At 63.8% G+C, this 21,763-nt stretch overlaps 1 protein-coding gene across 4 annotated transcripts in view; it reads right to left on the reverse strand.

Moving 5' to 3' along the window:
• Nucleotides 1-21,763, reverse strand: part of AP3D1 (adaptor related protein complex 3 subunit delta 1) — a 37,129-nt gene that overhangs the window by 5,861 nt on the left and 9,505 nt on the right. The window contains exons 2-25 of one of the 4 annotated variants that reach the window (XM_040461641.1): nucleotides 19,673-19,768; nucleotides 18,997-19,077; nucleotides 17,338-17,418; nucleotides 15,341-15,448; nucleotides 13,754-13,883; nucleotides 12,740-12,879; nucleotides 12,520-12,593; nucleotides 11,449-11,498; nucleotides 10,208-10,257; nucleotides 9,835-9,883; nucleotides 8,723-8,868; nucleotides 8,483-8,631; nucleotides 8,182-8,412; nucleotides 7,499-7,730; nucleotides 6,284-6,429; nucleotides 5,788-5,929; nucleotides 4,211-4,282; nucleotides 3,435-3,510; nucleotides 2,761-2,963; nucleotides 2,449-2,522; nucleotides 2,171-2,366; nucleotides 1,815-1,880; nucleotides 1,364-1,480; nucleotides 385-528 (exon numbers count right to left, since the gene is read on the reverse strand). In XM_040461641.1, the coding sequence (XP_040317575.1) occupies nucleotides 385-528; nucleotides 1,364-1,480; nucleotides 1,815-1,880; nucleotides 2,171-2,366; nucleotides 2,449-2,522; nucleotides 2,761-2,963; nucleotides 3,435-3,510; nucleotides 4,211-4,282; nucleotides 5,788-5,929; nucleotides 6,284-6,429; nucleotides 7,499-7,730; nucleotides 8,182-8,412; nucleotides 8,483-8,631; nucleotides 8,723-8,868; nucleotides 9,835-9,883; nucleotides 10,208-10,257; nucleotides 11,449-11,498; nucleotides 12,520-12,593; nucleotides 12,740-12,879; nucleotides 13,754-13,883; nucleotides 15,341-15,448; nucleotides 17,338-17,418; nucleotides 18,997-19,077; nucleotides 19,673-19,768 (2,853 nt within the window). Of the gene's footprint in view, nucleotides 1-384; nucleotides 532-1,363; nucleotides 1,481-1,803; nucleotides 1,881-2,170; nucleotides 2,367-2,448; nucleotides 2,523-2,760; nucleotides 2,964-3,434; nucleotides 3,511-4,210; nucleotides 4,283-5,787; nucleotides 5,930-6,283; nucleotides 6,430-7,498; nucleotides 7,731-8,181; nucleotides 8,413-8,482; nucleotides 8,632-8,722; nucleotides 8,869-9,834; nucleotides 9,884-10,207; nucleotides 10,258-11,448; nucleotides 11,499-12,519; nucleotides 12,594-12,739; nucleotides 12,880-13,753; nucleotides 13,884-15,340; nucleotides 15,449-17,337; nucleotides 17,419-18,996; nucleotides 19,078-19,672; nucleotides 19,769-21,763 lie in introns of all 4 variants that reach the window. The other 3 variants (XM_040461640.1, XM_040461644.1, XM_040461643.1) reach the window with 3 other exon arrangements.

Consider the following 21,763-nt stretch of genomic DNA (forward strand, 5'->3'; position numbering starts at 1 on the left):
GAGGAAAACGCTCAGCTTCGGCCAGCGAGAACCCGAGGGCGGCGGCAGCGGCTCACGGGCCGGGCCGGGCCGGGCCAGGCCCGTCGCCAGCTGCCAAGTGCTCCAGTGGGAACATCGGGACCGACGAGAAGCGGGGTGCGGGGAGCCCCCGGGGGTCCCCCGGGCAGCGCACGCCTGCACCTCGGGGACGTCCCGCCACACGAGAGCACCACCCCCCCGACGCCCACAGCCCCGGGGTCACCCGCCCGCGCCCACCGAGGCCCCACTGCCCGCCGGCCCGCAGACGCGGCTCCTAGACTCGGCCCGGGTCTGTCCCTGCGTCGAGGCCTCGGCGGGCCGTGGGGGCGCCTCCGGCCCGCGGGGGGCGAGTGAAGTACCCCTCACCGGGAGAGGCTCGTCAGCGAGCGCGCCGTTCTCCACGGGCTCTGCCGCCTCTTCACCTGGAGGCTGCTTCTTCTCGGGTTTCTTCTTGTCCTTGGGTCTCTCCTCCTTCTCCTTCTTGTGCCTCTTCTTCTTATGCTTCGAAGCCTTCTGCAGCAGAGAGACCAGGCTCGACGCTCGGCGCTCTCTGGCCGCCGCTGCCCAGCGAGGCACGACACGCACCGAGGCCACTCGACAGCCCGCGCAGCGGAGTGCACAGACCAGCAACCCCCGGGTCTGTGGGGAGCAGGCGAGGACCTAGCGGCTCACCGCCGACGGGTGAAAACGCACAGGGAGACCAGCCAGAACCCACACGTGGACACGTGGCCCGGCAGCTCCTCAGCGCAGGCACGAGAACACACGTCCACGCCAAAAACCACACACACACGCTCGCAGGAACACGACTCACGACAACCAAGAGGTGAAAACTTTAGTGGGTGAACGGACACGCACCTGTCCACCGCACACCCGCACGTCCCTCGGCCGCAAGCAGAAACAAGGCGTCCGCACCCACTGCCCGAGGACGGACCCCGAACACACGACGCTCAGGGAGGGGACCAGACACGAGGGGCCACGCGGGGTGTGAGTCCACGTGGGTGAAATGTCCAGAACGGGTTCATCCGGGGACAGGAAGGGAGCTCGTGGGGGCCAGGGCTGGGGAGGGGGGTGGGGGGTGACTACGGTGGGGATGTGGTTTCTTTTGGGGAGAGGGAATGTTCTGGAATTAGGCACTGGTGATGGTAACGCAACACGGCGAACGCCCCTGAACCACAGACTGTGAAAAGGCGCGACTTCCCACAGGTGAGTTACTACCGAGTAAGACGTAAAAACGAGAAGCCGCCACCAGGACCCCCATGACCCCCCTTTGCGGGATTCGGGAACGACCCTCTCCTGCACAGCCACGCGGCCACCCCACGAGGGCAGCCAAGGCACGTGCCCTCACCTTCTCGGGGTCCCGCTCGTTGTCTCCGTCCTCGTCCTCGTCGCCTCGCTCTTCTCTCCTGGGCTCCTCGCCCCCTCCCTCAGGGGCAGCGGTGACGGTGTTCGCTCCAGGCTCTCCCTGCAGGAAGCCGGGCAGCGGGGCTTGAGGGGGCAACTGGCACCGGGGACAGGGTGTCCTCTGCGCCCCCAGCCCCGCATCCCGGCCCGGCCTCCCTCAGCACACGGGGCATCCGGTCGGCACCGAAGCGCACGGCCGCCAGGGTGGAGAGGCGGCCAGGCCCGGCCGAGGGGCTGCAGGCGGGGCCGGGGGCCGTTCCTACAGCCACCGGCTGGGCCGGCCCCAACCTTGCTGGTCTGTGCGCCCACGCAACCTTGGGGCGGACAGCCCGGACGTGCACCCGTGTCTCCAGTGGAGGACCGGGTGGGGCCGGCACAGGCCACCGGGCTCTTACCAGGGCCGGGGCCGGGGCCGTGGCGGGCAGCGGGGCGGTGGACAGCCAGAAATCGAAGTCCTCGCCCTGGAACCACAGGAAGACGTGCCTTCGGTGAAGCAGCAACGCAGGCTCCAGAGGAGCACGGGCGGCGCCGCCCTGACCGGACGCGGCCGCCCTGGCTCCGGGGGACCCGCGCACGGGGAGACCGGGCGGCACCTCCCGCCCTACCGGCGCCACGGCGGGCAGCCCCTGACGGCCGCCCACCAGCACGACCCCCGGGCCTGCCCCACCGTGGCCACGCGGGCCGGCGCGGGGCGATGTGGCGTTCAGCGTGGGGGGCTGCGGGGTCCCTGCACCCGGCTGCCCGCGCCCACCTCCTTCTCCTCCTTCTCCTCCTTCTCCTTCCTCTTCGCCTTCTTCTCTCGCTCTTTCTCTCTGTGCTTCTTCTCTTTCTTCCTGGGCTTTTTGACCTTCTTCTCCACGACACGGACGTCCTCCTTTTCGAGGGACTTGGTAGCCTCGGCGTTTCTGTGTTTCTGGACGGGCAGCCTCTCGCTGTCGGCCAGGGGCCTGGGGGCAGGCGGGTGCGTCACGGCGAGCAATTGACGGGGACACAGGAAACAGGACGGCCCGGCTCCGCCCCCGTGCTTACCTGTCCAGGTCGACGTCCAGGGCCCTGTAAGGGTCGTTGGGGTCTTTGTCGTCCTCGTCGCTGGGGAGAGCGTTCTGAGGGGAGAGAGAAAGCGCATCCAGTCCGTCCGGCCCGAGCCCCCCGGGGTCTGCGAAGTCCCCCGCCCCCACGGGCACTCCGCAGGCAAGAGGTCGGGACGCCAGGGGCCCCCCCGAGAAGGCCAGTGACGGGAAGGCCCGCCCGAGCGCGGCCCCGGAGCGGCGGTGGTGCCCGCGGGATACCTGCCCGTGGAGGGAACCCGCTCCCCGCCCGTCGTGGCCCCAGCGGGCCGACCTCAGGCATCTCCTCGGTGACGATGTCCACCCGCTGCGCCGGGGCGATGTCCTCGTCGCTCTCTGTGTGCAGCGAGCTGTGGCGCCGCGGCTTGCCCCTCTTGTCCTTGTCCTTCTTCTTCCTCCGCCTCCTGTCCTTCTCCAGCCTCTGCCGGTGCTCCCTCTCCTCCTGCAGCTTCACGTACTGGTCCGACACGGGCATCCCTGCAGGCGTGCGCCCCACGGTGCTCAGCGCCGCCCTGGCCCCGAGAGCCACGTGCGGGAGGGTGGCCCCTGGGGGCTCAGCAGGGCGAGCGGCCCACGGCCCACCGTGGTCTGCGCTAAAAGGGGGCGAGGGAGCTCACAGGGGCTGCCACCGTGGCTGCCCGGGAGCAGGCAGAGGCTTTCCGAGTGCGGACGTGCGGGCGCGCAGTGGCAGGGGTGGGGGTGGCGGTCGGGGGCGCGGCAGGGTCCAGGGAGAAATGAGGCGGCGCCAGCATGGAGAGGCTGGGGCCCTTGGCGTGTACCCCCCCCCACTCACCCTCCAATCTGGAAACTACTCCAGCCAAGGATGCAGGAGGGGGCAGGTCCGGGGCTGGTAAGGCTGCCCCTCGGCAGCATCCGGGACCCAGACTCGGGCCCCCACCCCCTCGCTCATGGGTTCCCAGGGCTCACACCGCCTGTGCCAATACTTGCCTGGCACTTTCAGGGGCACCGAGAGGTCTATCTGCACCACGGGTATATGTTCCACTCCGGGCATGTCCTGGTACCGCTGGAGAAGCAAGCAGTGAGCATTACCGGGCGGGACGCATGGACAGACGGAGACGCCTGAGGTGGGGCCACAGCCCAGGATGACACACGCACGCAGCCGGCGGTGTGCGGGACCCCTGCAGATGCGACGGGGCATCCTGGGGAGCACAGCCCCCTAAAGACTGGGGAACGGTCCGTCAGCACCAACAGGCACAGGGCCGAGGCACAGCTTTCTGTCTGGGTCACCTACTTCAAGTTAGAAAAGCAATGCAGCCCGAAACCCCTGCGAGCGCTAAAATCAAAGTCAGACATCACAGGCGCTGGTGAGGGTGCACGCCAGGTGTGGGCCACCTCGGCCCCTCAGAAAGTCGAGCGGAGCCACGAGGTGACCCGGCAATCCCCAGAGGCGGGCAAGGGAGCACCCATACAGAGCTGCGTCTACCAGGGGGAGCCCAGCGGGGGGAAGACACGGAGGAAGACAGCAGGCACCACCTGGATTAAGATCTAGAACGTTCTAGTCATGTGGAATACCCCACATCCACACCTGCTCCCAGGTCTTGGTGCTCAGACCCACCTGGCAGTTGGGCCACGTGGACCTACTGTGACAACCAAACACTGGCCTGGAGCTGGGGGCCCCTGGTGTCCTCCCGAGAGCGGATGGGGGCGCTGTGGGGCTCGGGGGAGGGGAGTGTCTCTCAAGGACGACCTGGGGCCAGCCTCACCTTTTGGGGAGATGGGGAACTTTTGATGTAGAAAGGGTTGTTAGCCTGTTCCTGCTTCCGGGCTTCTCGACGCTGCAGGGACAGGATTTGAAGTGCAAGTCAGTGAATGCACGTGGAACAGACCCTCCCTTCCAGGCACGGACTGCGTCCATGTTCCAGGCCCCAGGCGGGCCCGGAATGCCCCAGTACTTTACTGGTGGCCCTTGACCAATAGGGAGACCGCAGCAGGAACAAGTGGGGGGACAGCAAGAGCTCAGAAAAGACCCCAGGATGTGGAGATGGCCTTCTGTTTCAAGGATGGGAGCTCAGAGAGGTTGGGTGAGCTGTCTTGAGGTCGCTCGGTAACAAAGAAGAGCTGAGCTGGGGGTCAGATCACACTGCCTGAAGGCTCAGCCTGCAGACGGGCAGGAGGAGAGCAGGACAGGCCACGAGGGGACCCCTTATTTCAGGACGATAAGGCATGGTGTGGTGGGGAGCTGAGGGGATGCAGCATCTCTGGGCTTTCCTGAGCTGTCTGAATGCTGCATGTTGTTATAAAACCCTCCACCGGAGGGGCGCCCACAGGGCTCAGTGCGTTGAGCGTCTGACTTCGGCTCAGCTCACGATCTCACAATTCATGAGTTCGAGCCCCGTGTCAGGCTCTGTGCTGACAGCTCAGAGCCTGGAACCTCTTTCAGATCCTGTCTCTCTCTCTCTCTCTCTCTCTGCCCCTCCCCCACTCACGCTGTCCCAGTCTCTCTCTCCCAGCTGGATGATAAACATTAAGAAAAAACTTTTTTTTTTTTTTAACGTTTATTTTTGAGACAGAGAGACAGAGCGTCAATGGGGGAGGGGCAGAGAGCGAGGGAGACACTGAATCGGAAGCAGGCTCCAGGCTCTGAGCCGTCAGCCCAGAGCCTGATGCGGGGCTCGAACTCACAGACCGCGAGATCGTGACCTGAGCTGAAGTCGGATGCTTAACCGACTGAGCCACCCAGGTGCCCCCCAAAAAAACATTTTTTAAAGTAAAATAAAATCTTCCAAGGGCGTGGCCTGGGTGGCTCAGTCGGTTAAGCGTCCAACTTTGGCTCAGCTCACGATATCACGGTCCGGGAGTTCGAGCCCTACGTTGGGCTCTGTGCTGACAGCTCAGAGCCTGGAGCTGCTTCAGAGTCTGTGCCTCCCTTTCTCTCTGCCCTCCCCCGCTCGTGCACGTGAGCACATGCGCTCTCTCGCTCTCTCTCCCCCCAAGATAACCATTAAAAAAGGTTTTTTTTTAAATAAAAGACAATAAAACCCTCCACCCGGAAGGCACGAGTGAAACCCCCTGCATGCCAAACCAGGCCCCATGACTCTCTCTGAGAAGCTCAGGCCTTAAAAGAAACCACTTTTCATTTGCACAAAACCCAACCCAGACCTCCCAGGATGGCTCAGTGCTCCCCTGAGGGTACTGGGACAAAGCTCAGATCGGACAGGACAGGACAGGAACATGCTCAGCCACCTGGGGGGTCAGGGTCCAGGGTCTGCTCTGGGCGAGGCCGTCCGCCCCGGAGGCCCCAGTGGGAACAAAGCCCGGCCTCCCCGCACCCGGTGCTCACCCGGGCCAGCTCCTCCTCCTCTGCCTCCGGCTGCCGCTGCTTGGCATGGCGCTGCTCCTCGTCGTGGAAGATGGCCTTGGGCTTCTCGTCCTCAGACTCGCTGTCCGAGGGCGGCTCATTGATCCAAGCGTCCAGGTCCAGGCTGTAAGATGCGGGAGGTCACAAGGCAGCTCCAGCCCAAGTGCCAGCCTCGCACGCTCATGGGGCAGATGAGACAGGGACACCCCTGTCCTCTCGGAGACGAGGACGCAAAAGCTAGGCCGCCACTTGAGATCATGGCTGTCCAGTGAGAGTCTACGGGCCCCTCGAGACCCTCCTTGTGTTCTGGGGACCCCGTGCCGGCTCATCATACCCGGTATCTGTAGGCAAGGGCTGCCCCGTCTACTTCCGGGGGGCGGCAGCTGGGACAGGGACACCAGTCAAGACCCCACTGTGGTTCTTTCACTGCTCTTCCTGCCATCCTGGCCTATGTCCTCTGACAGGCCGTGCAGCTCACCCTTCAGGAACTGGAACCTTCTTCTGCGCCTTGGGAGCCACTGGGTTCAGCTCTCCAGCAAAGAGGGCACTCACTTCTTCTGCTACCGGCACGTCCTTGGCCTGAAGCTTCTGGATGTGCTTGACCAGCTGCAAGACGCAGGACGCCTGAGGATACCACAGGGGAGTCACAGTTTGGTCACGGAGGACTGGCCCTGTAGGCCACTTAGCACCCTAATGCATTGCCCAGCCCAGGAGAGTGGCTGCCTCTCGTCTGACCCTACTGAGAACATCTAGAAGGCACTGAGAGCAGCACGAGAGTGGGCTCAGTTAAGTGTCCAGTTTCGGCTCAGGCCCTGATCTCAAGGCTGGTGAGTTCAAGCCCCACATCGGGCTATCTGCTGTCAACATAGAGCCTGCTTTACGTCCCCTGTCCCCTCTCTCTCTGAGCCCCTCTGCTGTGCGCATGCGCTCTCTCAAAACAAACGTGAAGAAAATATACACGTGTGTACGTATATACCAAAGGCACCGAGAGAAACCACGGGCCACAAAGAAGCACCCGGGGAGGAAGATACTGGCCCTGGCCGCCGTGTCAGTCTGCAGGAGACAAAGACTGAAACGGGCCCCCAAACAAGACAGAGTCACAAGCAGAGACAGCACTGTCCTCCGAGACCCAGACAACCCCAAACAGCAACTTCCAAGAGGCACCGGGCGCCGCTGTGCTGCCCGTCCTCTGCGGACTCCGACCTGGGACTCGGCTCGAGTGCGGCTCCCAGCCTGACGCAGGGCTCGAGGCCGGGGCACTGAACGCTTCTGTGAGGTCTGGATAACTGAGAGCCCTCCGCTGCCCCCGGGGCACCAGAAACGGCCACCCCGAGCTCCCTCCCACCCGCCTGCTATATGCAGCACGTGCCAGACCAGTCTCCCCGCAGCAAGCAGCCCGGTCCCCGGCCACCCGCCACCCCACCCAGGAACCTGCTGCCAACCGGCTTGATTCCGATACTTCCCTTGCAGGCCGGCACCTCCCACTCGTTCTTTCTCTCACGACCTGCCCCCTTCTCGCTGCACTCCACCTGCAGAGGACCAACTGGGGCCTCCCCCGCCGCCCACATCCCCGGGGCCGGGAGGGAGCCCCGGAAAGCAGATTTCTCCCAAGATGCCCTCTGGGAAAGGCGAAGCCAGCCACAAACGAGAGACACAGGCTCTTCCGGAGGCAGACCCCCCAAGAAACGCTCACCCGCTCCTGGACCTCCAGGTCCGCGCTCTGCACAAACTGGGGCAGCCGCTCCACCATGAGCTGGGTGACGTCCTGGGCCGCCTCCGGCTCCGCCGCCTGCTCCTTCTGCTGCAGGATGGACGCGTAGAGCTTGACCACGTTCTGCACGTACACGGCCTGGATGTGGCCGGGTAGGGTAGTGACTTTAGGCCGCAGCATGGCCTCGAGGGTCTGCTGGGGCTCCTGCAGGTGCCTGCGGACAAGAAGGGCCTGATGAGCAGGCCGCCCCGCCACAGGGGTCACGTGGGCGCTCCCCCATCCCCAGGCACCAGGGCAGATGGACAGGACTCTAGGGAAGAAGCCACAGCAACGACGGGACGACGACGGGGTAGCAGCACAAAAAAAAAAAAAAAAAAAAAAAAAAAAAAAAAAAAGAAAAGAAAACAAAACCAGCTCGACAGCATCGTTGTGGCGACAAAACATCCGCGGCTGCGACGGGCAGAGAGGAGAGGACACTGGAGAGAAACCCCGTCACCCCGGGCCACGCCGTGACCGGCTCCTCGCTGGGGCTCGTGGTCGGAAATGTGCGCTTAAAGCCGCGCTGTCCCCAGAGACAGCGGCCCAGGAAGGGGGCCCTGGGGCAGCCGCCAGGGAACCGGGGACGCGGGTCGACCGGCACGCCTCTCCCTGGGGAGCGCACTCACTCGGAGAACTCCCCGCAGATCCAGGCGGCCGCGTAGAGCACCTCGCAGATGCCGTTGCGCTGGGTGCTGCTGGCCACCAGGTGGGCGCTGTCGAGCAGCGCGGACATCTGCGACACGGCGAACTTGCGGATGGCCTTCACGCGGATGGCCACGTCCAGCATCTGCGCGGCGATGAGGTGGCCGTGGCGGGTGCCTTCCAGCCGGGTCAGCTCCACCAGGACGCCGATGTACCTGCGGGAGGGAGCCCTTGAGGAGCGCGCCCCGCGCCGGCGCCCGCCCCCCGGGGCTGTGGGGCACGGACCACTGGAAGTTGGTGATGTGCTGGTAGTTGCACTGGCTGCAGATGTCGATGATCTTGGTGAGCAGCTCGTCGCGGTAGGTCGTGCCCTCGGCCTTGTCCACGTGGCTCATCAGCTTTTTGACGATCTCCACCAGGTTCTTCTTGGACACCTGGGGGGGGGGGGGGGGGAGGAGCTGGTGCGGCAGGAGCCCGGGGACGGGCGTGGGGAGCGGGGAGCACAGACCGGGGCGGGGCACACACCATTCCGTACAGGAGGTCGAGGGCCCGCAGGCGGATGGACTCGTCCTTGTCGTCCAGACACTGCAGGACGAGGTCCTTGTGGGCCTGCACGGACTTGGGGTGCGTCCTGAGGATCTTGGACATGGCCAGCAGGCCCAGGTATTTCACTGCGGAGACGGCGAGACACCGTTAGCACGGACGCGCCTTCACAGCCCTCGGGGCCTGTGCGGAGACAGCGACGACGTGGACGCCGCCGGGACGGGCCGCACGCTGGCCCCCGGGTGTCCTCAACAGTGGGCGCTGCAGGCCAGGTGACCTCCCGCATGCGGGGCGCCACCGTCTCCCCCTGAGCAACCCACACACGGGGTCGCCAAAGCAGGGCAGTGAAGCGTGGGCCTCCACGGGCCAGGTCCCAACAGAGCCTGTTTCTGTAAAAGCCTGGCGTGAGCATGTGGCCCGTGGTCACGACGGTGGGGGCGACGGGGCCCTGTCCGGCCCTTCGCGGGACAGGTCCGGCAGCCCCTGCTGCCAACAGATCTGGACTGAAAACGTGGAGCCAGTGCTCCCGGGCCCTCAGGAGCCCCTGGCGCTCCGGTCCGGGCTCCGGGGCGCGTGACAGGCCAGAAGCCCTGATGGAGCATGTCTACAGAACACGCGGGCGCACGAGCAAGGCCAACGGGGGAGCCAGCCCCCCTGGACGGTCCCGGGGAGGCCTCAGGCAGGAGACATCAGTGCGGCTCCGGGCCTCACCCTGCAGCTCTCCTCTGAGCCCCCGACTGCGTCTCCCCAGCAGCCCCCTCAGCTCCACGCTGGAACTGGGGCTCAGGGACCTCGCCCGGGTCGCACCCCCCCAGAGGCGTGGGCACACGACCCGCAGTCTCAAACTCCGCCGGCTGAACGCGGGAGGGGCCGTCGCCACTGAGCCACACACTGAGACGGCGGCGCACGAGGGCGGCGGGCAGGGGCTGCGGCCAAGCGGACGAAGACTGGCTTCTTTAAAACGCTGCCGAAACCCGTGGCACCCCGCGCACACTGGGGGGGCACAGCGGAAGACTCCCAGCGCCTGTGCTCGTGCGGGATCGAGAGCCCCAGCGCCACACAGGCTCCGGGTGCAGGTACAGAGAGGAACTCACAGTTCTGGTCGGAGTCTTCTATCAATATCCTCAATTTCTGGACACAGAGCTGCAGAGGGGAAGGAGACAATGATCACGCCTCTGAGACAACAGCGAATCCCATGATCCCAGGCCTGCCTCGCGCCCTGGTCCCGCTCACAGGTCCTGGGATCAGGAGGGGCAGGGGGACACCCGGCTCCACTCCACGCGGCAGGAGGGCAGCCTGTGGGCTCCAACAGGGACACAGTTTGGGGACCGCCCACGTACACACTCCAGGGGCACAAACGTGTGTTCCCCTTGCTCCCTTGTCAACTCCATAGACGCGTGTTGCACAGGGCCTGGCGCAGGGCACGACGCGTCGGGATAGTCAGGGGGGTGGCGGCGGGGGGCGTACCTGGATGCTGGCGCTGTGGTTCGGCATGCCGGAGGACAGAGAGATGAGCACTGAAACAGAAAACCTCGTCTCAGGGACTCGCCGGTCCTCGCCCCACGTCCTCTGGGGGCATCGGTCGGGGCACCACATAGCATGGGCACGCCTGGCACTCTCCCAGGACAGGCCGGCTTATGAGACCGCGTTTGGAACCTGACTCCGGGGCTCCTGCCGCCCTTGCCGGCAGGGGGCTCGTGTCCCGGAGCTGTCTGTGCAGACAGGAGTTTTGGGCCGAGGACCTGCTCCCCTCCTGGGGTCTGGGGTCTCTGCCCGAGCCCGGCAGAGGTGCCTGCTGACCGACCCTCGGTGAGAACCTGGGCGCTGGGTCTCTGTGGCCAAGAACACAGAGAGCCCCGAGGCAGGCACCCCCGTCCAGGGCAATTTCCAGAGCCTGCTCCACCCCCACCTGAGACCCACGACCCTGCAACGTGCCAGGCCCGCCCTGGCCTACTCCTCCCAGATCTCCTGCCTGTCACCAAGGATAGCTCTGATCCTGCCACACCTCGGTTTCCCCCATCGACATCTCCAGACACAGAGAAACCTCTCCAGGTTCTGCGTTGGCTGCCTCTGGGTGCCAGCCTGCCCCAATGCCCACCCGCCCGCCCTCCCTTTCTACTAGTGTCACTGAGCCTCTGAACACCCATGGTCCACGCAGTTCCAATCACAAAGTGTGGACCCTGGGCCAGCCTCCTGTGAATGAATTTCAGGCTGTCCCCGGGGCTGTGAAGAGGGACCAGAAGGCTGCCTTCCCAAAAGCTTTGGCCAGATAATCAGGCAGAGAGCAGGTGAACCCATGGGCCACTACATCCAGGAACAAGTGACCCAGACGGCAAACTAGGACAAGGCCAGCCGGCCTGTGGGCGACTCTGGCTCCGCCAAACACAGCAGGTAGAGGGACAGACGCACCCCCCAGCGCTCTGTGTGGCCTGCAGCCGGACTCAAGCCAGGGAAGCGCCTTCCGATCCCGCCCTGTGAAACCTTCCCGTGGTAGGTTCTGTGCTCGAGAGTTCACGGGGGATGGCACGGGGCCGGAGCCTCGCTCTAGAATACTCAGGAAGGAGAGCCTTGCTGGCAGGGGAGGTGCATGGCCGAGGGCGGCAGGACACGGCACTGGAGGCCGGAGGCGGGCAGGGGCCCTGGGCGTATGTGTCCTACGGCCGGTTGTGGCCCCCGGGGGTCCCGATGGGGGAGGGCGGGCCCCTCACCTGCGATGACGGTGTTCACGCACTCGTACAGAAGAGACATGGCGGATGTGCTGGCGGAGGAAGAGCAGAGGGTGAGGACTGGGAGGCCCAAGGCGGAGGCAGGCCTGGTGGCCCCGCACGCTCCCATCGCCTGGGTCCGCGGCAGTCCCCGGGGGACACTAGCCTCCCTTTCTAACCACCGGCGGTGACCTCTGATGTCCCCAGAACCCGTTTTGTGATGTCCGTGAGGGAATGCCACCTGCCCTAAATGTCTCTCCGGACCTGGGACGGCCCCCTGCCCCGCCTCAGGGGCCCACACACAGGTGGGCACAGCACAGACGTCCGTGGCCCCAGTGCTTCCCCTGGGGGCGTCCAGTACAGCCCAGGGTGACACCCACGGGCAGGCACCAGGTGCGTCTACTCCACTCTGACATCCTCCGAGGTGACGCTCTTGATCCCGAGTCACCTAAACCTGACAGCGTGGCCGCCACCTGTCCCAGAGAACAGGGGCCATCAGCCCGTCCACACCATCGTCACGAGACTCATGGCTTCCTGTTAATCCCCTCTGAAGACCACAGAGCCGCACCACATGCAAAGATGCCTGTTGTTTAAAACCGAAGATGCTCTGAGCCCAAGGCCTCACGCAGGGCACGTGGCGCTAGGTCTGATGCGGCCATGAAACCCCCGTTCCTCCCGCCGCCCATCCTCCCAGGTCCCCTGGAGAGCAGATCTCTGGTGCCATCTGCCACTCGGCGTCCGTGATTCAAGCGCAGGCACCCCGAGTGGAGTGGGAGCTCTTGCAACATTCCGGAACTGGCCAGAGACCCAGCCAGACGGCCAGGGCCTACTGGTGAGCTAGGGGTCTTCCCTCCTTTTGTTTTCACTGGTGCTGTTTCCAAAACGGATTCACAGCCCCCAGTGTCCCGGGGGGGCCGGCACGAGCCTCGGTGGCACAGCTCACGGTCCGGAGCCAAGTCCCATGGCGTGTGTTTGCTTCTTGCCACCAAGACTCTCCCCGGGTCCCCCCGAGGGCCCAGAGGGGGCACAGGGCTGCGTGCGGCAGACGAGGTCACGTGGGGGTCGAGGGCTCACCTGTGGATCAGGTTGGTGAGAGGCTCGATCAGCTTCTTGCCCAACCTTGGCTCCAAGGGGGTCAGAGCACCAAACTAGGGACGACAGAAGCCGGGGGGTCACTCGTGGCAGGAACAGAACCGTGCGGACTCCGACCCGCGCCCACATGCCCAGGGGACTCCTAGGACAGGCCGGGGCCGTTTTGTGTGGCGAGGAAGGGAAGGTCAGGAGGGATACTTGCCAGTTTGATAATCTTGATGAGGACCCAGTTGTTGGTTGAGGAGGTCATCAGCTTGAAGAACAGAGGGGCAAGGGAAAGGTAGTTTTTGGGGTTACGCCTGGCCAGTTCACAGATGACGTTGACTGCGGCCGACTGGACCCCTGTGAAATAAGGGGGTGTCCCGTCAGCAAGGGAGTCCCTCTGCAGCAGTTAAGAGTCTCAACGACACGGGGAGGTGCAGCCTTCTCGAGGAGGGGCGTCCTCCTCAGGCTGGTCCCCCCAAGCGCAGGGAGCCCTGCTCTGTGCCTGGCACACTGCCCATCACCTGTGGGCCGGGCTGAAGTAGCAGTCACGTCAAGGTTAGGCTCCCAGCGGCCAAGGCCAAGGCAACAGACACGACCCGTCGCCTGAGTCTGTGGGCTGCTCCCCCGCAGGTCCCAAGGAACTCCGGGCTCAGGACACCCGCCACGCCTGCCGCCTCGCTCCTAATTTCCTACCAAAACTTTCCACGGCCTGTGATTCTCCTGAAGACCAGGCAGGCTCTCCCGAGAGACAAGCTGGGACCTGCCTTGTGTCACAGAAACCACCTGACACTGCTCTCAACGAGGGAAGGATTCATAGAGGACAAGTAGGCACGAGCCCCGTGGTGGGGACCGGGGCCAAGACACCGGCATCAAGTCACGAGCGCTAAGGTGTGAGCAGACGCGGGCGCTCCCCAGCGTGGGGACGGCGGGGGTCTACTGGGAGGCTGGAAAAAGGGCTGCCCGGCGGCAAGGGGACACCCAGCACCCAGAGCTCGGTGCCTAAACCCCACGCCAACAAACGGGGCCAGGCTCCTTGGAGAAATGGCGGGTTCCAGGCCAGAGCGCGGGAAGCAGGTGCCAGGAGGGAAGGGGGCGCCGTCTGGAGAGATCCCAGGACGCGAGACCGGGACCCAGTGGCCCTTCAACGCCCTCCTCGCAGCATCCTGCACCAGGGGCTCACAGATGCCACGGAGCCCTGCGCCCCCAGCCACCCCCTCGCCGATCGACACACCGGGATCGGGGTCCTCCAGCTTCTCCTTCAGGCGGGGGAACGCGGGGCGTAGGGACTCAGGGTACTTCAGGAACACCTTGTACATGATCAGGACAGCCTTCTTCCGAATGTACGGCTTGGTGTGCGACATCTGCAGGGACAGAGGTCCGGTCGGCCTCCCCGCCGCACCGCTACTCTCCCGGCGCCGGCCCTGCTCACCTCCCCCGCTGCCCCTGTCGCCCTCCCCGCACCCACCCAGCTCACCTGTCCTGCTCACCTGTCCTGCACCTGCCCGAGTCTCCCCTCCGTCACCCAAAGGAAAGCCCTCTCTCCAGCTCATCTGGTTTCTGGCCTCCAAGCCAGGCCTGCTCACCTGCTCCACTGCCCCCAGCCCAGGGGTCACATGATAGTGTCGTGGACAGAACTGAAACCTGCTTCCCTGTGCCTGTGACCCCAGGTCTGCCCTCCGGAGGCTGAGACCCTTGTCATCCACTGGCTGGAACCCGATGAGGGACAGACAGAGGGACGGGGCCCTGAACTGGAAAGCAAGCCTCTGCCTCACGAGCCTCCGCCTGCCGAGGCCCGTTCCCACAGCAGGGTGCCAGGGCCCCCTCCACACGTGACCGTCTCGGACTCTTGTCCTTTCGGGACTCTGCTCTGGCCAGAAAGGCCTCCTGCCTCTGACGCGCATGGGCCCTGAGGACCTTGCCCCGAGAGAGCTCCCAGCCCCACGACCCAGCACCGTCTGGGCCGGAAGGGCAGAACTCTTGCTCCGGCTCTCGAGAGCCACCGGGGACACGATGTGAATGAGTGGGCGGGGCCGAGTGTGGGCAAAGTCAGTCACGACCGGGCCAGCTGCATGGGGCAGGGCCGAGGCGCACCGGCCCCCGTTCTAGAAGCTGCTGGCACTCGCAGTCTGAGACCACAGGCTGAGACTGATCCGTCCACACGGCAAACAGGCTGACCTGGACGGACGGACCTGTCCAGGGGGAACGCAGCCGCCCTTCTACTCTGCCCAGATAAAACCGGATGGGAAAAGGCCTCCCAGTTAGCTGAAGATTCAGGCGTACGGCTGGTGCCCCTGAGGACCACGATTTCTAAGAGGACGTCTGCGTCTTAGAAAGATGCTCCGACAGCCTAGAAAGGAGCCCTGGGTGGGGTCCTGGCCCTTCAGGTGGACCGAACCACCGGAAGTCAAGTTGTGGCCAGAGGAGAACACGGCATCAGGGGTGGAGCCGGAAGAACCATGCTAGCCACGCGCAGGGCCTGCTGCCACAACCGCCACGGCCACCACCGGGCAGGGAGGCGGTAAGTGGCAGGGACGCGCCGGAGGACGCGGGCGCTCGCCCCGGGCCCCGGGCAGGGCCAGTGAAAGAAGGTGACGAAGGGATGTGAGGGTGGAGACAGCCGGAGCCCGGGGCCCCACCGGTGAGGGGGTGGGGGACACGGCAACCCGGTTCCCCGTCTCTTCCGGGGGAACCCGGCCCACTCCCACGTGCCCGAGTGTCCCTGGTGTGACGGTTAACCTCCATTTTCCAGGCACCTGGACGGACCAAGTCACGTCACGGAGCAAAGGCCAAGGGGGGTCGGGTACTCTCGCAAACTCACCAGTGTCATGATGTCGTTGGCCAAGTCTCTGGCAAGATCTGGGGTAACAAAACAGGACAGGCCAGTCAGTGCAACGCCAGTGTCGTACTGGCTGGGGCTGCTCAGGTCCTGGAAAGGGAAGGAGGAGGGTCAGCGGGCAGGTGCCACCCGGGCATCACGGGCTCCCGGCCCGCAGTCTGGGGCTGTGCCTGTCTGAGGAGTAGCGACCAGCAGCCCATTCTGGGACTGTCCCGGAAGAGCTGGGACGGTGGGAGAGCCGTCCCCGCCCCGCTGGGCACAGAGGCCCACGGCGGGCACCGCCCTCCGCACAGACACAGCCCGGCGTCCCAGGGCCGTGACCACAGGCAGGGCCGAGCCTGTACCAGTGCCCGGCTCGCGAGCTGCCCGCCTGTTTGTGATCCCCGACGTGAGGGGAAGGCACGTCCGGCTGGCCCTAACCGCCCCCCAGGCCTGCGGCGGGGGTCCCCAGAGCAGAAGCAGGGGCCACTCCTCCGTCCCCGCCCAAAGGCACGGCACCTACGGCCCAAGGCTCGTGTTTCGGGCCGGCAGCTGCTTGAGGCCTCTGGTTACACAACGCAGAAGGGCCCGGCCTCCACGCCAGGGAAGCATCGTCTGTGCCAGAAACCTGCCCTGGGGATGCTTTCCTAAGGAACTCCCCAAACCCCATCTATACGTGGTAAAAACAGACTGAGAGGCATTTTAGGAGTTGACCTTCCAGACTGTGGGGACAACCTGAAGAGGCCAACCTCGGAAACCCACTCCAGCTCAGGCTGACAGGACAGAACCAAGGGGGAGCCCAGGCCCTGGACGGCCAGGCTCCTACTTCAGCGAGACTTACGCGGGGCTTTTCAGAGATAGAAGTTTCTGGGGAGGACGCCTGAGTCACCATTAAGTGGGAGGAGCCCCAGCCGAGGGGACGGGGGTGGGGCCGGTCTGCGGAAGCCGTGTTTCAGAAGTCACGGGTTTATTTAAATGACACACGTGGGGGCTCAGTGAGTTCAATGTCCAACTCTTCATTTTGGCCCAGGTTGTGATCTCATGCGTTTGTGAGATCGGGCCCCATGTCGGGCTCTGTGCTGACAGCAGAGACCTAAGCAACCCGCCTCTAGTACATGTCCACGCAGAGATGTCTGAACGGAGGTCCTTACAAAGGGGTGGGTGGGGGCACGGCTGCGCCCTGGCACTGGGCCAGAGACTGTTCTCGCCGGGCGGGCGGGCTGGCGCCTGGGGGTCCAAGCAGCCGGAGCCCCCCCCCCCCCCCCGGTAGGCTCCCCCAGCGGCCGCTCCCGGCCAGGCTTGCCCCTCGAGGCCCCATGGCGTCCGCTACCGCCATACAACCTGACCACCGCTACCTCCTCATGACCACGGGCTCGCATGCTCAGACCAGTGGCCTGGCCCACGCCAAGCACCCACACATACCCCGGCCAGGAGCCCGGCCCGGGTCACCGGGTGCCCCTGCAACTCACGGGGTCCGGCCCGCAAACCCCACCGCCGGTGAGCTCTGCCTCTGCCTGACACCCCCTCACTACTGCACAAAAGATGCTCGAAGCTCTGCGGCCGAGGAAGAAATTTACCACTCGGTGATCTTCGAGACTAAGACAAAAACTTACACGCGACTGAGATGTGTACGCAGCGTGACTAAAAGGGCCCGCAGGCAGGGAGGCCCCCGCGGGCAGGGCCCTGAGACAGCCCTCCAACTCCCAGAGGCCCCCCAACCCCCACCCCCGGGGCAGGGAAGGGGGATGTCTGGCAACCTCCAGCCTCGCCACTGCCCGAGGGCAGGGAGACGGGCCCGCCACACCACTCCTGGGCGTCTCCTGCCGATGCCTTGGCCACATTCACGAGCCACAGGCTTGCGAAGGGGGTCACGACGGCGAGAGCTTATGGGCCTCACTGCTTTCGACTCGTCGCTCGTTCAGAGCAGAAAAGCCAGCGTGGAGGATACTTCGGGGACAGGGTGACTCGAGGGCACTCAGTGAGGGCCAAGGACGGCCTACCTTGCGGATCTGGTTCGTCGTCAGCATGATGACATCGGTCCCCTCGTGAAAGCACTGGGAAGCAGCGAGGTAGCCGATCCGCTGTGAGTCAGACACAGGGCGTCACACACGAGGCAGGGGCCAGGCGCCCTGGGCAGAAGCCCCCAGGCCGCCCCCCGAGCTCTGTGCCAAGCAGCCCCCTGGTCAGGCAGTGACAGCCTGCAGCTGGCCGCGGGAACACTGGTGGGCGGGTGCCAGAAAGTCATTCTAGGAGGAGGAGGGAGGAGGGAGAGGAGGAGGGGGAGGGGGAGGAGGAGGAGGAGGAGGAGGAGGAGGAAACTGCTCCTGAGTTCCAGACCCAGCCTTTGAAATGCAAGTTCTCATAAGGTCCTCTCCCCAGCATGTGTCCTGACAGCCTCCTGGGCAGCCAGGAGCTCCCTTTACGATCGAATCCGTAAGTCATCACAAGCACTGGGTTTTCTTAGCACTCGGGTCCCTCTGCCAGGCTGACGCAGACACCTATGTCACACTGACACACAGACGAGATGCTCTCGTACACGTGCAGAGCGCCTCCCGATTTTGGCAACACAACATTTTGTTTCTTCACCGAGAGTAACCCGTGGGCAGGATGACGGTGTCCTTCAGAGGGAGAGCGGGGCTGACCCAGGCAGTGACCCTTAGGCGGGCGCGAGGCCCAGGGGACCTGGAAATGGTCTCAGCTGCCCGGCTGGTGAGACCCCCAGGAAAACTACGGAATGCCCTCAACTGGGCCACACAGACGGCCGATCATTTTTCAGAATATTTACGAGTTATGATATCGAGTGAGGAGGCAGTGCTCCAGATCCCTCACAAGCCGGACCCTTGTGAGGTGAAGGAAAACGCTCAGAAAGGACCACGAGGCCCTGGGGTCAGGTGACAAGTGGCAGCCTCTGTGCAAGACCGTCAGTGCTTTCTTGTTTTTTGGACAGTTACACATTTATCTTTACTGGCGTTAAAAAATATAGGGCACCAGGGTGGCTGAGTCAGTTGAGCATCTGAGGTCATGATCTCACGGTCATGGGTTTGAGCCCCGCATCTGGCTAGCTGCTGTCAGCTCAGAGCCTGCTTCAGATCCACTGCCCCCCTGCCCCCGTCCCTCCCCCATGCACACGCTTTCTCTCAAAAATAAACACTAAAGGGGCGCCTGGGTGGCGCAGTCGGTTAAGCGTCCGACTTCAGCCAGGTCACAATCTCGTGGTCCGGGAGTTCGAGCCCCGCATCAGGCTCTGGGCTGATGGCTCAGAGCCTGGAGCCTGTTTCCGATTCTGTGTCTCCCTCTCTCTCTGCCCCTCCCCCGTTCATGCTCTGTCTCTCTGTGTCCCAAAAATAAATAAACGTTGAAAAAAAAAAATTAAATAAATAAATAAATAAATAAACACTAAAAATAAGATACACAGACATAATCCTACGGACCCATCATTTCACTGACATTCCTCGAAGTTGAAAAAGGAAATCACACAAATGGCGTTAACAAATAACGTGACAAACGTGAGCTGGTGATGTTTGAGGCGTGGAGGTGTGATTGGAACAGGCCGCTCGTGTCCCACACTCTGTTTCTGCGTGGCGTGGCCCCCGGCCACGGACACCCTCACCCTCCGCCACCACGCGGTTCAGGTCTCAAAGCAAGCTCGCCCGCCTCACCTTGAACGTGAACTTGGAGGCGCTCATCACTTCTATGATGTTGAAGGCAGCCCAGCTGATGTCATAGCCCAACATTTGTAACTGTTGAAGAGACAGGCGCAGTGATTTTCACTCACACGCCGAGGCTTGAGCCCCAACGTCCAACATTCTGTCTCAGCTCCTATAGGACCGCCACACGCTTCTCGAACAGGCGGGCCTCTCCACGCACACACCCCGGGGCATTTCATTTCTTCTTCTGACGGGCTTGCCTTCCCATTGAAAACCACAGGACCGTGTTAATCACAAACACAGGAGGAAGGCCTGTGGTTGAAATACTAGCGTCCAGGAGTACTGGTTAAAATTCCCCACACCCCCAAAGTGACGAGGCGCCCCTGGCAAGCCTTCTACCTCCCTTCTGACCAGCAGAGGGGCCAGAAGAGGGGGGCCTGGCCCAGGCCAGGCGGGGCCCACCATGCCCCGAGCCCCAGGGTCGTCGCGGTGTGCCTTCCCTCAACTTTGTGCCAAGGCCGGCGCCTGGGGATGACAGTGTCAATGTCTGGCAGGCGGGTAGAAGCGGACGGTGGACGGATAAACGGGTGGACAGAAGGACGGATGGAGGGATGGTGGAATCTACAACCCGCCTGACGGCGTCGGGGTTGGGGGGGCTCCGCCCGAGCAAACGGTCCGCAGTACTTACGTAGGTCAGCTTGCAGACCGCGTTGGCTTTTACTGCGATGTTGTCTTGCTTCAGCTCTTGCTTGATTTCATCAATGCACTGAGAGATATACTTTGCCTAAAAGGGAAGCAGACAGCGTTGGAAAATCCCAAGTGTCTAAAACGGTCAAGAAAGCAGGCAAACGCAAGAGGCCGCCCGCCATGTGATTCCGCTGGCGTGAAACACCCCGAGCAGGCACATCCACACACACGGGAAGCAGGCTGGTGGGTGTCGGGGGCTGGGGAGGGGGGCTGGGGTGACACAGCGCTCTGAAGCTCACTGCGGTGACGGCTGCCCGACTCCTGAACGCACCGGCGAGAAACCGCACGGGTGACTCGTACAGCACGCGAGCATCTAACAGAGCTGGCACTTAAAGAAGCCGCTTCGGCAAGACGCCCGGTGGTCCCTCAGTCCTGAGAGGACAGGACGACGGTGAGAGCCGGACTCCCTGCCACGGAAGCAGGTGCCGCAACACGTTATTCCATTTTCGCAACTTGTGTGCACAGGTGACGTTTCCCTTCTCTTTCTTTTTAAGCACTGTCTGCACTCAACGCGGGGCTTAACTCACAGCCCCGAGACCAAGAATCCTATGCCCTCTTCTCATTGAGCCGTCCAGGCGCCCCCTAGCGGTGGTTTTCTGTGTCGCCACGCTTTAAAAGTTAAAAAAGAACTTCAACACAGAACAACACTAAGACACGGGGTCCTCTAGTTTTAACAGCTCGCACTGAGACTCGCACAAGGCCCAGAAGTAACTCCCAGGTCCCGCCGTCCACCCGCTGACGCCGGCTGCTCGACACCCAGCTCTCCCGTCCGGTCCTGCCCTGGCGGCGGCGAGCTCGTCTGGGCGTCTCTGTGGCGCCCGCTGGCTTCTCTCAACGGGCACCATGTCGGGGCTCGTGCCCGCGGTAGCACAGGGTCTGCGCCTTGCTCTGTCTCCCCCACACACACGTAGGCCACCTCGTGTTTATCCGTTTGAAGGATGGACACTTGCAAACTGCCCGCTTTTTCAACTCCAGGAGTCACGCCGCAGGGGTTGCAGGGACACGGTCTGAAGATTCCCTCGGGTTTCCTCGCTGATTCAGCACGTCTACCACTCAAACGGGCTTGACCCGAAGCAGTACTGACACACGAAGTCAAGAGCCACTGGCGTGCCCCTCGGGGGGGGGGGGGGGGGCGCCGCGCCCCTCACCCCCCCCCCCCCCCCGCCCCCCAGAGGGGGGCCCCCCCACGCCCCCCGCGGGGCCCGGGGGGGGGGGGGGGGGGGGGGCGCGCAAGGCTCCTTTCACCCCTGCCCCGAAGAGGCCTCAGAGAGGAGCCACGAAGCGAGTGGCCACCGCAGGGCTCGGAACGAGTTTGTCGGGTCAGTGCCCCAGCCCCGCACGTGCCCAGCACTCCATGCAGCACGAGGAGCCTCCCGTCCGTCATGTGGCCAACAGCACTCAGTGGTCAGCCCCTGGATGCCGTCCCCAGGGTGACCGCATCGCGAGAGACCAGGGTGGCAAGCCCATGGTGGACTCCTGCTCCAAGTGTCCTGTACACTGGCCGTGCACCCTGCACTCCCGTCCCCCGAGGCCACACCCCGCTCGGCCCCGAGACGCTCCTCTGCCTGAAGCACAGGCTCCTGGGGACAGGAGCCATCGGAGCCCTCTCTCAGCCAGGGAAGAGGTCATGAATATTTTACGATCGAGAGTCGGTGCAACGGAGCAAGTGTCACTGTATCCTTCCAACAGGCTTCCAGTTACTAAATCCCACTTGGGAATCTTCACTTGCTGTCCTTGCACACAGACGGCCCTTCCCGCATCCTGGATCATGACCATTAACCAGTTAAAAGGGGAGAAAGTAGGGGGCTGTCTGGCTGAATGGGTGGGGCGTCCAACTCTTGATCCCGGGGTCGAGAGTTCAAGCCCCACACTGGGCGCGGAGCCTACTCTGAATGAACAAATGCACGAAATGGAAAGGACAGGCAGACAGTAACAAGTGTGGGGGGACTCACACTTACGCACGGGAGACGGGGCCAGGTGATGGCCCGGCAGCGCTCCCAGGCGCGCACTCAAGAACGGGGGGGGCTGACCG

The sequence above is a fragment of the Herpailurus yagouaroundi genome, unplaced genomic scaffold (assembly GCF_014898765.1).
Source record: "Herpailurus yagouaroundi ecotype Mexico unplaced genomic scaffold, PumYag 295, whole genome shotgun sequence".
NCBI lineage: Eukaryota > Metazoa > Chordata > Mammalia > Carnivora > Felidae > Herpailurus > Herpailurus yagouaroundi.